Genomic DNA, 14,750 nt, shown 5'->3' with positions numbered 1-14,750 from the left:
AAACCTCTTCAGCACATGTGAAATGCTCCAACTGTGCATTGCAGCACAGTGGCCTGGCCACAACAGTTGATTTGAAAATACTCATTTAAAAATTCTTTAATGGAGATTCGAAATTGTTTATCTCATATTTGTATGATTACGTTTTCAAATCCATCAATTTGAAAGTTGTTTGGTTATCTAATTGTATCAAATAAAAGAATAATTTGGAAAAACAATTAAGATCATCATAATGAACGTTTGATATCAAACACCAAGCAAAATCAAAGGAATCCAATTACAAAATTTAAATTAACCATTTGAATTTCGAACTCAAATGATGGTGAGGCTTCTCCGTTCAATTTCGCTTGCAAATGATGACTACTTCTTGCACATAATGGATTAATGGATCTTCCAACCTTTTTTTTTTTTTTTTTTTTTTTTTGTTCGAAAGATCTTCAAACTTGATTTGTCATAAAAGGTCTTCGACTTTTCTTTTTGGTGAAGAGAGTGCTTGACTTTGCAATGGCTGTGATTATAAGCATTCAAATTCAATGCATCTGTGTTCCCTTTGACCAAATGAAGAGCATATTGCCCTTCATTTTCTTGGCAAAGAACCGTCAAAAAAATGCTCATGATCTTATCTCAGATCTTCCAAAGGTCGTGTATTTGCTTATTATATTCTTGGCCATAAAATGCATTAACTCTAGCGATACAAGATTGCGAATGGAGAAACATATAAGAAAATTTAGAGAAACAGTTATTCGATTTCATCTTACTGACCCAAAGAGTACAAGTTTGACCTAGCTTGTACAACAGGTCATCTCTGAGGATGGATACTACATTTTTAATTTTTCTTTTTTCCTCTAGACAAAAGAGCAAAAAAGAACGATACACAGGCTATCCATCATACTTGCAAAGGTTTTCGAAACCCATGTATTCATTGTGGTTTATCTTCCAAATCATGTTCGATATGCCAACCCCACCTGCCAAAAAGAAACGAGAACCTCTCAGAACATAATTTGTAGTTTACATACAGGGTGCTGTTAACCAGGTATGTAGTACTTACCGAGTGAGATTGCACTGACGAAAATCATAAAAGCTAGAATGAAAATGATCAATGATGCCCTCCCAAAGATCGTGATCATCCTCCTCACAACATGCTGTCCTATAATGGCCGCAATGGTAGCCACAGCTGTATAGTAAGCAGCTGCAGAAAGATTGCAGTGTATATAAGCATATACAAATGTAAGAAAACCATGAAGTCTGTCTAGAAGCAAATTAAGTTGCTGTATCTCTCTGTCAAGTTTTCAGTAATCGGAGGGAGAAACTTACCATAAGGAACTGGAAATCGTTTTAGAAGGTAGTATTCTACAACAGACATAGAGGATGAGAACATCATTGCAAAGGTAGCTGTGGCACTGGAGACCTGCAACCAAATCATCGAGGAGCTTTAGAAGAAGCTAATCTATTCACTGCTTATTCGGTTTTATAAGAAACTGGGAACTTAAGCATCAAACAAACTTCTAATATCTCTGTTAATGAGGAAAATCATCAAGCACACCTGAGGGGGGAGTCCGAGCTCCAAAAAAAGTGGACCCATAATGAATCCTCCACCTAGTCCAAGCAATCCTCCTACAATTCCTGCAACGACACCCATAAGACAGTAGGAAATCAGCTGGTGCACTCGCCAATTTGTCCCTTCCTCTCCCTTAGATGCTATTACTTTCCGTCCCTTGTATAGGCCAACTGCCTCATACGTAGATACACCTAAAGAAACTGGGATCTGCATAACATGGACAGTTGCTGACAGTGTTCAGATATAGGGTTTTAACATGTTACATGTGCAAAAAAAAAAAAAAAAAAAAAAAAAAAATTACATCAACACACAGTAATAGGAAACAGTGGAGGCCACTTGTAGTACCTGTAACAAATTCACTATCCAATAGGCTGTCGAACAAGTAGATGTGTGATGCTGTGGTGAACAGGAAATGATTATTTAACAGTTAGCTCTGCATAATAATATAACCAGGGGAGCTTGAAATAAAAAAAATCTGATAACAAAGTTGAAAGAAGTAAAACCTTGGCAATTTGCAGTGCAAGAAATGCGACCCAGACAAAAACCAGAAGTCCAAACTCTTTCCAGTAAACATTCTCCACAAAAGAGACCTGAAATGTTCATTTAAATTTAGTTTTGAAAACTAGACCAAAAAGACAATACTAGCTTCTGAGGTAGCAATTACCTCTGGCTCCTTTTGTTGGTCATTTTTTGGGCCAGCTGGAAGAGGCTTGTATTCTGCATCAACACCAGATCCTGATTTTGAACAAGTAGATATTATTATGGACGACCATAGAAATCAACTACACAAAAGAATTTCAACTATGTTGACAAACATTGGATCAACTCACCATTTGACTCCAGTCGCTTTGCGGCTTCCTAATTCAGGAAAATTGATGTTGAGATACATTTAGTAATGTGAACATATGTATTTTTAGGAGCAGTTAGACCACATGAAGCTGGAAATCTTATAAATTCAATGGATTCTCCCCATAATGTTATCAAGGCAGAAATCCATCCCGAACCTGATGTGGTTTTAGGATGTGGACATAACCAAATCTGAAATACTAAGCTGACATGACATGCTATAATCCTCGAATGATCTTAAACTATTAACAAAAATGAGGTCTCTTCTAAAAGCAATGAAAAGGAATTAGTTATGATGTCATTAGCATGGTAGCTTCAGTTTATAGATGGAGTTACCCTTTTCATAATAGTTTCCTTTTTCCATGTATCAACACCCTTGAAGAATGCTTTTGTTGATGTGCCTGCAAATGACCATTATAAGTGGTTTGGTGATTCAGGATTAAAATAAAGCCTAGCAAGTACAAATAAAGATGACCATTACCTATAAAAAGAACAATAAGCAAAACTGTGACCATCCAGTCAGCAAAGATCACATTGAATGCCACTCCTATACTAATTCCCATCATGAGCATCGGTTGGATAAGTACTGCCAAATCATAGTCGATAATCGGCATATCTAGCGTGGGGTGCCTTAGCTTGAGATTATAGTAAACAGTTGAGGCAGCTGCACCCATGATCATACCTGATACAACACAAAAAGAATCCATGATGCCAGTCAGTATGTAAATCAATGTAACAGTGGAACGACTGTGTAAAATTAACTCGACTATGATAAGAATGTAAAGCTTTTTTTACTATTATTCTCATCAGAATTTAACTCAACCATGATAAGAAAGTAAAATTATTATTCTCATAAAAAATTTCTCAGATTTAAGAAATCTAGGTATTCCTTTCAAAAAAAAAAAAAAAGAAATCCAGTAATAGACATCAAAAGCTTTTCGCTATGAACGATAAAGTGGCTTCAGAGATCTTTGATTCAAATTCAAACAGCATCCACTGTGATACTTGTAATAACTTTTTTAGCTGCTCAACCTATACAATCACCATTTCAAAAGTACATGCATATATATCTCTTACATTTCGATATAGCTGTTGCCGACTTTGGATCAAACCCAACAATCAGGCTAAGCATGGGAACAAAAATGCCACCACCACCTACACCGCCGACACTCCCGAACGCTGCTCCAAAGAATCCAATAGCACTCCCCACAACAATTTCCCATCCGAACTTCATCTCCTGTAGAACAAAATTCACAAAACCATTTTTCAAAATCCCTAAAATGTAACCTACATTATACACATACAACAACATTAATGCATACAAATTTAAGCAAGTTTACCGGCCAAACGTGTTCGTATCCCACTTTATCCGATTGCCATAGGAAATTTACAGCTCGGAAAAGATAATCATTGCCGGAAACAGATCCCTTTGCTCCATGGAACCTCGAGCTTTCGAGCCTGAGCCCTCTCTCGGCCTTAACAAATACAAAAGCAACCGCAAAGTTGAACAATATCATGCACATGGATCTCACACCCTGCCATTTTGCTCCGAACACCGCCATTTTCAATCCGCCAATTCACCACAGCTCTTAGCTCTCTTGCTTTTCCCACAATGACTCAACGAAGAACAGCTCAGGGTCTCAAATAGACGAAATCCACCGCCGAATCTAAAGAATATTACGTCGTCCACTCACCCAGAAAACGCGAGCGAAACAACAAGATTGCTGAGAAGATGGAGATTTCTCCAGAGGCAGGGGCAGAACGGGAAGAAGAAATATTACGAGCTTCAGCCAGAAATGGAAAAAAGGAAAAAAAAAAAGAGCAAGAGAGGAAAAAAGGTGTCTCTTTCTCGACGTCTCTGGTTTGTTTCCACTCGGAGTGGTTGGCCACAATAACAACGGGTGGCGAAGGTTGAGGAGAGCGCTGAGTGGTCAAGACGACGTAGTTTTGTGTAACGTCGTGGTTTGTTGGGACTGTCAGAGAGTGGGGATTGAAGAACGAAGACGAACAGAGAAGAGGGAATCGAGGGAGGAGGTTAAAGAAATGAAATTTGTCTCTTGTGTATTTCCATAAATGATGCATTGTAAACACGTGGATTATCTGACGTGTTAGACTGCAATTATGTAATTGATGATTGATTTTTTTTTTTCCTGTTTTAGGATTGAGAGTATAATGGTGAAAAAATATTCTAGAGAGAGTTTAGGGTATAATGTTTGATTATATAAAGTGGTTAACCGTGATGAGAACCACTAATAAGATTGAGTTGTTAGATCGAATTACAATTAATGTTTAAATTTCAATTATTAAATTTCATTTAGTTGATCGGTTAAAAATAATTTTCTCTAATTGTTGCATGATGTGGTTAAATCTTTTGTCCAAATTATTGTATTTGTGTCCCGTGATGTGGAATGAAATTTCAAGCTTTCACCAATCACGTTCGTTGAGACTGATTATCGGTGATTGAATACAGTCACTTTATTAAAAGTAAATAAGCGCTTGTTGTTTTTCAAACTCTGTCATTCCTGCGAACAAAGTTGTTGATGATATTTCATGTATTAATCCTCGTCACTCATCTTATCCTGTCATCGATAATGGAATCTTTGCTCAGTGTCGACTTTTATATTTAACAGAAACTATATACCGATTGTAATGATTGGTAACTCACTACCTTGTCGCTTACTGTTCATCAAAGTCGTTGTTGCTACGCGAGTAAAGTTATCATCTAATTATATAATTCAATAAATTGTTTAAATTATGTCGTGCACTGTGATATCGTCTCTCATGAAATGGTTTAGATTTTAGCCAATTTCATTTTTAAGTATGCATTAAGAAAGTACACATACATATGATAATTTTTACTTAACGAGATATTCTTCTACTTTTATCAATTACTACAACATCAAAAGAAAAATAGTGTGTGTACAACTATTTTAAGGTGTTCATATTTGCACGACGAGAAAATTTTGTCCTTAGTTTCAGTTGCTGTGATATAATATGAGATACATTACATCAACAATCGAGAATATCAACAATTAGTTTTTCTGTGAGTCGAATTCACGACTTCAAACTTACAAATAAGATTCTTATGTCATTAGACCAAATGAAGTTAGACCCATAAATAAGTTGTGAGAGAGAGAATTATTTTCTAATTTGAAGGGCAATTGTTTGTTTGATAGCAAATTATGAAGACTAGACTTATATAATTATGAGCCATGATGAGGGCCAAAACAAGAAACATGTTATACACAACTATACAATGATTTAATTACCGAAAAAGAAAAGAAAAAAGAAAGCTAGCTGCAGTGATTAAATAACCAGAGGCAGAAACAAACGCGTGCAAAAAAAAAAAGGCAGAAACAAAAATGAGAGGAATATTGATTTGACACTACTGTTATATCACTTCTTCTAGTCTTCTATGGTCCCAGTTAACAATTTAGCCACGTTGGTTTTTGCACAAGAGATGGTTTGAATTTGAAACTGGGGCCACTGCCAGTTCTAACAGACGTTAGGTAAGGTGCATACTCTGCCCCACGGAACTCGCGATATGAGAAGTCTTCAGTTAGACTGTCTGTCTAAAATAATTGATTTCATCGACTGATTAATAGTAAGTTATCGTAAAGATAATTTTCACAAATTAAAGAATCAGATAAAAGTAATAAATTTTATTTATTCAAGTACATGCCATAATTATATTGAGCGACCGAACTTATCTAATGATCGAATTGTTTAAAATCAGTTTTCCTCTACTTTTGTAGCCAATTGAACAAACTAAATACCATTTCAATTACATTCATAACCAAAAATTCTAATATATTCCTCGATATCTAAACTCTGAAATTAAAAATCGTTAAATTATAATTTTTTTACTGTGTGTCCGGTCAGTAAACTTATCTGTGTTAGCTTATGCATCGTTGTATCCTATATTCCTATGTTGCTCTTATCATGAAAAATATTGCAAACTTTTTATCTATGGTTGACCCAAAAAAAGGAGAAATGTTTGTGTACTACATTTCCACCTAATTTTCACCCACTTGTATCTTTCACACGTAAGCATGTGCTAGAAGCCCCCCAAAAAATTTCGGCTACAAAAGGTGTAAATTAATCATTCAAAGGTGCCATACACTTTAACCAAAAGAAACAAGCATGTTCATATTGGTCTGATCAAGGAAAAACAACTTTTGCAGGAAAAAGAACGGATGAATTTTTAATCGATTAGATATGTACCGATCAAATAATTAATTGCTTAAACTTTTTGTTAAATTAATTAAAAAGTAATACTTATTTTTCTATCGTTCATTGTTCATACACAATTTTTAGTATTAGCCTAAATATTATCCGCGTATTTGTCAACAATGCATTGATAGTAATATTGTAGGAAATGACGATGAATTCTAAGTCCATTAATATAAGAAGTATGATTGTATTTTAAGATGGATATCTCTGGCCAATCGTCTTAACTATATATAAAAACCTACTAACTAATTAGGCACCAAGATTCCAAGTATGAACCATGAACCATGAACCATTCACACACACTCATTCATTATCTTACGTTAATCCTCAGGAATATTCAATGGTTCATGGTCGTCGACACGCATGAATGACTTGTATTTAAGCAAAAATCCATAATCTTCTTGTTCTCTTTTACATGTTTTTGGTATATATGATCCCCTCGAACCATAGTCAAGCTGTCTCTCTGATCCAGATGCTGAATCCTAATCATTGTTCATATTGAATATATAGAATAGAATAGAATAGCAGTCAATACCGTACCCATGGCGCCACTTGTGCTCTGTTACCTCTGCTTTCATTCGTTGATCCAATTCGCATGTGCTCGTCTCAACCATTATCTTATGGTTGGTGGTCGTGGTCCATCTTGATCAGACCACGCTGGTCCATAATTTAAACGTGATGCATGGTGGTCTTTAATTGCCTTCTGCTCTGTTTCTTTATTCAGAAGCAGAGCACCTTCTTGAAAGATTTGATCAGAGAGAAAACGGGAAGCACGATTAGGCCATTTTAGATTCCAGCAGGACCAGCACCTAGTATCATTATGTCCAAGCCTTCACGAGCGAATTAAAAGCCAAAAAGAAACGACAAGTCGGCAAAAGCTTTGGAAGCCTGGTTCACCTTAGAGGCTCACCGATGGCGATCCTCCCTCCAGCCTCATCGTGTCTCACGGGCAGGGTAAGCAGACACTCGATTCCTCGCGTTCCCACGGTCAGGGTTTGGCGAAAAAGAAAGATTAGCGCGTTTGTCAATAAAACAACTTCACATCATTTGTGTCGTATAATGCATTGTCTGAATGCCGCAAACAATAACTAATCTAACGATTTAAGTTTCTAGAGTTTCAGCGTTATAAAACTTTTGCCTTTGATTTGTCTTATTTTTCTCATGTACCTTTTACTTTACAATGGTTGGAAGTTGGGAGATTGCATGCAAAACCTACGTATAACTTGATTACAAATTATTTTAAGCGTCCAATGAAAGATTTTTTTTTTTTTTTTTTTTGGGTGACAGAAAAATAAAAGCTTCGATCGAGAGCTTCACATTTCCCAAGAAGCTATCAAGATGTTTTCTAGGGTAATGTTGGAGAGGAAAGATCCCACATTGGAAAAGTGACAAATAAAATATAACTTATAAGTGGATGACTCTTACCCAATTATACCGAGGCCTTTTGTGATTAAAACTCAACACCTATCGGGTGGTTAAGTTGGGACAGTATCGGTACAATGGTGGGCCACGGGCCTCGCTTGTTGTTGTTTAACATGGTATCAGAGCGGGTCCCTCTCCAATTATCATGGGCCTGAATTTGGGTTCCTTATATTGCCATCGGAAAATTCCGATTAGATTGTTACCAAGTGTCCAATGTGGGCCTTGGATTGTTATATTGGCCAAGTTTCCGATATGAGACTTGTGTCCCAATTTCCAATGTGGGAATTGGATTGTGCAGACCTAGAGTTAGGTTGCACGTGAGGGGGCGTGTTGGAGAGGAAAGATCCCACATTGGAAAAGTGACAAATAAAATATAACTTATAAGTGGGTGACTCTTACCCAATTGTACCGAGGCCTTTTGTGATTAAAACCCAACACCTATCGGGTGGTTAAGTTGGGACAATATCGGTACAATGGTGAGCCATTAACAGGTAAGCACCTATATTCCAGACTCGATCATGTCTCATCAGTGTTATCGGTAAAAATCAAAACACAAAACCTCCCATGCACGAGAGCTCTACAAACCCACCCAAAAGAACTGCTCCAATAAAAAAATATTTTCCACATAAAGAAATAGTGCCCCTTTCAAAAAAAAGAAGAAGAAGAAATAGTGCCTTTGTTGCTGTCCTAAAAAAAAAAAAAAAAAAAAAAAAAAAAAAAAAAAATAGTTTGCAACATTTATGCTTTTATCTTTCTTTTTCCCTTTTCTATGCTGTGCAGACTGCAGAGGATAATATTGTTCAATGCTGAGTTGGCCTAGTGGCTGGCTTTTTCGTATCGTTGAATCTAGATACGCACGTTCAATTAAAGTGATAGCGTAGTAGGATCATACCGTACGTTTGCTCTAGTCAATGTCTCACTTGTCTTATGAATATAATGAACTTTAATCTTATCCTTATAATGAAATTAGATCCTTACAATGCAACCAGCCAAGCCTGGACTTGAGGGGAGGAACCTTTGTTCAATGTGGATAACACGGTGACGCTGACGGCAGTGGCCAGCGATGGCAACGGATTGTGTCGTTAACAAGTATACCAATTTTGCACACAAACCACCTCAACTAGGCTCATTAGCCGCAACAACTGATCTAGATTCTTTTTCCAGACAAAATGATGTACTCGGTTCACTTTTGAGTTGCCATTGTCTTGGCCTCCTGATGATAATTCAACATCTTCAAAGCATTTTAATAAGAAACTTGCACCACACCTCGAATACCTTCAATCATCATAAAATTGCTTTGCTTTGCAATATAAGTGGGGGGTATTACCTTCACCCCAGCACATGGATCCAAAGATCGCATCAGATTATTCTTAAGCAAAAGATAAGAACATTATCTGATAGAACAGAAAAAGAAATGAAACTTTAAGATGGAGACCATTCCATTGCCTTGTAAACTGGACTATCTCCACTATAGGGTATTCACTCCTATGTGACAGGTATCATTTTCCATATATTTCACTTACCAAAAATGGCAACTGAAAAGCAAACCCCTAAGCCACTAATTCACAGTTGCCAGGAAAAAAGTAAAAGAAAAACCCCTCTAATTCATATACCAACAGGGCCTTACATGTGTTCATAGGAGGGTGGGGGAGCATCAAATCCATCATCAACATAAAATAATAAATGGCTGCAAATTCTATGGAAATTAGATGGAAGAAGTTGAAATATGTTGCTGTATAATCCTAAACATGGCTGTATTGTTATAAATTGTAAGAAACTGAAAATTGTATTATTTCTTCCTCAATTCAAAAATCTGTTACAAAGGTGTGCAGGTGCATAAACTACCAAGATAGGCTTTAAAGGCACTTGGGGGCCTCGAGAGAAAACAGGTTTTTCTAGTAGGAAAGTTTTGGTGTGTCTGTGGCTTCACTGTATTTCAACTTACTCCACCTTCTTGTTAGGTTTGTCAACATTATCTGCTTCAGATTTTGTGGTGGTCTTTGACTCATCGAATGCCAATAACTGCATTATATGATGGCACCCCAATCAGCAAAGTATTCAACAATTCTATAACAAATGAAGTCTAAAACTTGCAAGCAGTCACTGTTCGGAACTTAATTATTGCATGCAGTTTTCAACTTTTCTAACATCAAAAAACTTTGACATTGACTTCAAGCAACATATTAAAATATTGACAATGGCTAATAATTTTAGGTAAACGAATCCCTAGGAGAACCAAAACCACCAGAATGCATTTCAATACAATTATTTAGACCGTATTGCCGCATGCATGTAGTTCCATAACCAAAACATATCACAAAAAGGGGATTGCAAGGATGTGTGAACAAACCGGTTTGACATCACCATTCCAGATGCAATGGGTAGCCAAAAATCCAATAACAGCTGGTACAATATACAACAGTGCAGGCTGCAAACAGAAAGCAGCAAAGAGGGTCAGGAACATAATTCACTGAGATGTACTGGGGAAACCCAAAACTTACTGTAGCGGGATCCCCATGCATGTACTAGGTTAACAGGAATGCAAAAACCATAATTAAGCATACTCACCTGTGCTGCCTGAAACCAGTTCATTACAACAATTGTAAGGACCAAACCCACTGTGTATCCCAAAAATGCACTATTGAAATACTGGCCTTTTTTTCCTCTAGAGACATCAAATCTCAAAGCCAGTGCCACAAAAATACCTGAAGGGAAGATAAACCCTCAAAGTTAGTAACTAACAAAGCAAGTGATTTGATTCATTTTTCAGTAATGCATTAGCCTACATCATACATGCTGGTTAACAACGCATAGAAAACATTCAACCTGGCTCATATTCAGTAATCACAAAAAACAGGAAGATTGTATGCTACAACTAATAGCAAAACCATTACCAGTTTGACCAAAAAGAAAAGAATCATTACCAGATTTATGTATATTAAATACAGGAACCCTGCTCCAGAAGGACAAAACAAGCTAAGGACCAACCAAAAGAATGATCAGGCTATAAGAAACTAAAATTTTATTGCAATGACGCATGTACTTTTACTACCACTTAATCCAAGACTCAAACTCTAATTAGCTAGTTTAATACCAAAACAAAAGTACCAAGCCACAGCTAACCTTAATAAAACACCATGAAGTAAATACTAGATAATAGCATAGGAAATTTTATATCTCACCAGGGATTACAATATCACCAAGTCCAAGCATCGAAAATGGACGTTGAATATCTGCTGTAGGGAACAACAGCTGCAGGACAAATTAAATGATGATGTCAATAATTGTATTAGAGCTTTAGAACAGATCAAAACTCAGAAGACCCAAGACACAGTGGAAAAAAGATATCCATTAATCTGGACTACCAACCTTAATAGGAGCATCGAAAGATTTTGCAACACTGACCATAACTGGAGTGAAGAAAACCCAGAATATATCATACACAAAAAGTCCAGCCTGCAATGCATAAGAACCAAAGATAATGAAAAAAAAAAAAACATTACACATAATATGAAGGCATTGGATAAGAAAGCATTCAAATGATTTAAAAATCAGTGAAAGAAAACAGGAGCACAATCATAGTGAATTGAGGGCCCACTTCTTACCAAAAGAATGGCTCCTGTCTTGAAAGACCCAAGAGAAAGCATTTCTATTCCCTGAAAGGAAAAACAATGAAAATCTTCATTAAAAATAGTTCACAACCTCTGGGATTAAATAAAGTTCACAAAATACAGAACAGAAGATTAAAATTCAAAAGAATAATAAAAAAGCTCACACAAAAGTTACTCAATATATATCTGACAGACCTGAATACAGAAGGCAAGCCCCAATATGTTGTTAGCTAGCCAATGCTTCTTTGAAGCGTACCAAGCACAGAAAAAGAACCCAGGGATTGCAGCGAAGATCTGAGACCTTGTGAACTCAATCTCAACAGCTGTGGAAGAACAGTGTAAGAGAATAGATCACTCAACATGCTTCAAGCAAGATAATGTCAGCTAGATCAAATGACAACTCAGAGGCTTAAGACAGTAAGATTAGCATTATTGTGTCAACAAAGACAGGACGCATCAAACAAGAAAGCCAGTGATGCACTTAAACTTAACATTAAAGTTCTATTGTTTGGACCACACCACACTTAAAGCAAGTATACTATATATTAGACCGAGCAGACATTAACATTGAAATAGCACTGGATTCAACTATAGAAAATCCAAAATGGAGTTCCAAAATCTCTAAAACCTATTATACATCACAAGATGAGAAAGATAAAAATAAAATTATAAAATTAATGGTGCATTAAAGGACATGAGAAACCTTAAGATAATATTCAGAGCAAAAATTCAACAAGTCACATACAACGGAAATATGGAAGATGCCAGATGATAAGGTCCTTATTCCAACGCTCTGGCAAATAACGTGCAATAGCAGGTAACAACGTTGCCCTGAAAAAAAAAAAAAAAAAAATTGTTACACTTTAATTTAAATCACACAGGATAAAACTAGAAAGACTAACAATAATAAAACATTTGAAATAAACCTATGAAAGAAGGACATACGAGAGAGCGATGATCCCAAGAACAAAGAAATAGCACGTCAAGACAGCATTAACCAAGTCTTTGGATAAGAACTTAAAGAGTAAAAATAGTGATAACAGCATTGCACTCCCAACAAACGGGAAACGCATAGCATGTTCATTAGACATTGTCTCCTGCACGATTGAAAGAGCACTATTACGAAATTTCCAGGCTTTGTCGTGAAGAGAACAACAGATGCATACAAAAACAGGTAGAAGAGGCAAATGTGCTCACTGTGGGTGGAGTTGGCTTCACAGACCGGTAGCAGCCCACAAAAACTGTGAGACATGCAGTGAAAATTACATTTAGGTTTGGATCTACCCTCACAACAAGCGGTGCTAACGTTAAACCTGCATACAAAAGCAACAACATCACTGAAAGTCAAGCTCACCTCCTGGGGCATTAAAAACTTTAAAATAAAGCTAGTTAATACAAAACGGAATCAAGGGCTCTTTATTGACATGTGGACACTTGGTCATTGACTATTAAGGGTTAACCATTTCATCAAACTTCTGCATGTAATATACAGCACAGGCATTGTAAATTTTAGTAAACAGATAAGAATCTATTGCTTTGCCAAAAAAAAAAAAAAAAAGATAAGAATCTATTGAACTCATTACACTGGGATCGAACATGGAAAAATACAGCCATGTTGGCAAAGTGAGTGAAAGAGGGTATTAAGACACTTCGCACCATCCTCGCATTTGAAATACATAGAGCAACAAAAAGAGTACAGAACCAAGTCTGCCACTATATTGGTCTTTAATCTAATCCAGGGTGGCTCTACATCACCAAAACCTGTCCCTACTTTCTGCACCAACAGCATTGCTATAACAAGTTCTTTAAAGACTATTCCGAAGCCACTAGTACTGCAAATTAAATGCTTTGAAGAAAACCAAGAACAGTAAAAGACTGTATCTTTACTGCCCAATTTCCCAATGAACAACTCAGTCTCAATTTATTTCTTTTCACCCAAAATTCCCAATACACAGAAAAAAGAACAAACAACATTTCAAATTCGGATTACAAGAACAAACCTGCTAAGGCGATATTGGCAAAACGCTCAACGTTCTTCATCGTTTCCACCTATACCACTCGGAAAGAACGAAAGATTCAGATCGAATTTGAATCCCGCTGAATGTGTTCCCCTCCGCGACGAAACCCTAGAACAATAAAAAATCAAAATTTCCGATGCCCAAATTATAATCCCAATTTCGATAAAGATTGCAAATTTTAATACACGAATTTGAAATCGACGACAATAGCGCTCTGGCTTGTAAGAGAAGGCTAATTACCCGAACCAGTGGGCCGCGATGCAATTGAAATTTCAACCGGGTTTCGTTCCGTACGGATCGGAGAGATTCGAAGAGAGAGAGAGAGAGAGAGATTGGGATTTTTTGGATTTTGATTTGATGAATTTGCAGAGCTAGGGTTTTACGGTAATTCAAGAGCTGACAAGCGGACAGCACTGTGAGATAGGGGTAGGTGACTGCGAATGAGAAACGAGAGATTGTGAGAAATTCGTTTTCGAGTGGGGTCAAAGGGTACGTTTAAATTGGGTTGTGGGTACGTGGAGGAATGGAATTGGTTTGTTATGATGATATTTACGTGGGCGCTGTTTGTATCTTCAATTTTGAAACGTTGAGCCGATTACAAAGTTGATGACGGGGTTTGGATCGTTTTACCCCAAGCCACGTTGGTCGATGCACAGCTTCCAATCATGTTTTGCCATGTCGGATTTTAGAATATCCTGCAATTTGGAAATTTTAGGATTTTTGTGAAAATTAGAGTTTGGCATTGGAAACCTTTGTAATGGTGGTTTTGAGAACCAATAGTACTTTGTGAAATATGGAGTTCACCAGACTCATAATTAGATCTCATCTTTGACTCGGAAATTTGAAACCGTAAAACATATTGACAATATTATTGTAAAAGATTATGATCAGTTACGAAATGTCATGTAATGTTACAAAATTTCACGAAATATTATGCATGTGTCACAAAATTTTATGAAATAGTACTTAACATTGATGATAGGTTCGACACTCTCCCACATATGGACTTCACTTGTGGTCTTTTGGAGGCAAGATCTTCACTCTCCACAAATTCAAGAAAATTTT

The 14,750-nt window shown here is 36.6% G+C and overlaps 2 protein-coding genes across 2 annotated transcripts; both read right to left on the bottom strand.

Moving 5' to 3' along the window:
* Window positions 1-624: 624 nt before the first annotated feature.
* Window positions 625-4,427, bottom strand: LOC133737488 (sulfite exporter TauE/SafE family protein 3-like). The gene is made up of 12 exons (XM_062165026.1): window positions 3,742-4,427; window positions 3,479-3,638; window positions 2,883-3,083; window positions 2,738-2,802; window positions 2,386-2,413; window positions 2,220-2,290; window positions 2,059-2,145; window positions 1,901-1,951; window positions 1,541-1,762; window positions 1,312-1,405; window positions 1,046-1,186; window positions 625-962 (listed from the first exon to the last, which is right to left on the bottom strand). The coding sequence occupies exons 1-12, from the start codon at window positions 3,961-3,963 to the stop codon at window positions 877-879; spliced, it is 1,428 nt and encodes a 475-aa protein (XP_062021010.1). The 5' UTR covers window positions 3,964-4,427; the 3' UTR covers window positions 625-876.
* Window positions 4,428-9,793: 5,366 nt separating this feature from the next.
* On the bottom strand, window positions 9,794-14,085 carry LOC133740515 (signal peptide peptidase). The gene is made up of 12 exons (XM_062168472.1): window positions 13,926-14,085; window positions 13,668-13,793; window positions 12,865-12,980; window positions 12,613-12,764; window positions 12,413-12,498; window positions 11,863-11,990; window positions 11,662-11,712; window positions 11,426-11,512; window positions 11,239-11,308; window positions 10,625-10,761; window positions 10,407-10,484; window positions 9,794-10,078 (listed from the first exon to the last, which is right to left on the bottom strand). Exons 2-12 carry the CDS (start codon window positions 13,705-13,707, stop codon window positions 9,998-10,000), a joined length of 1,026 nt encoding a protein of 341 aa, XP_062024456.1. The 5' UTR covers window positions 13,708-13,793; window positions 13,926-14,085; the 3' UTR covers window positions 9,794-9,997.
* Between the last annotated feature and the right edge of the window lie 665 nt (window positions 14,086-14,750).

The sequence above is a fragment of the Rosa rugosa genome, chromosome 3, assembly GCF_958449725.1.
Source record: "Rosa rugosa chromosome 3, drRosRugo1.1, whole genome shotgun sequence".
Lineage (NCBI taxonomy): Eukaryota > Viridiplantae > Streptophyta > Magnoliopsida > Rosales > Rosaceae > Rosa > Rosa rugosa.
The sequence above is the reverse complement of the archived record's forward strand: the minus strand, read 5'-3'. Positions and strand labels throughout refer to the sequence as shown.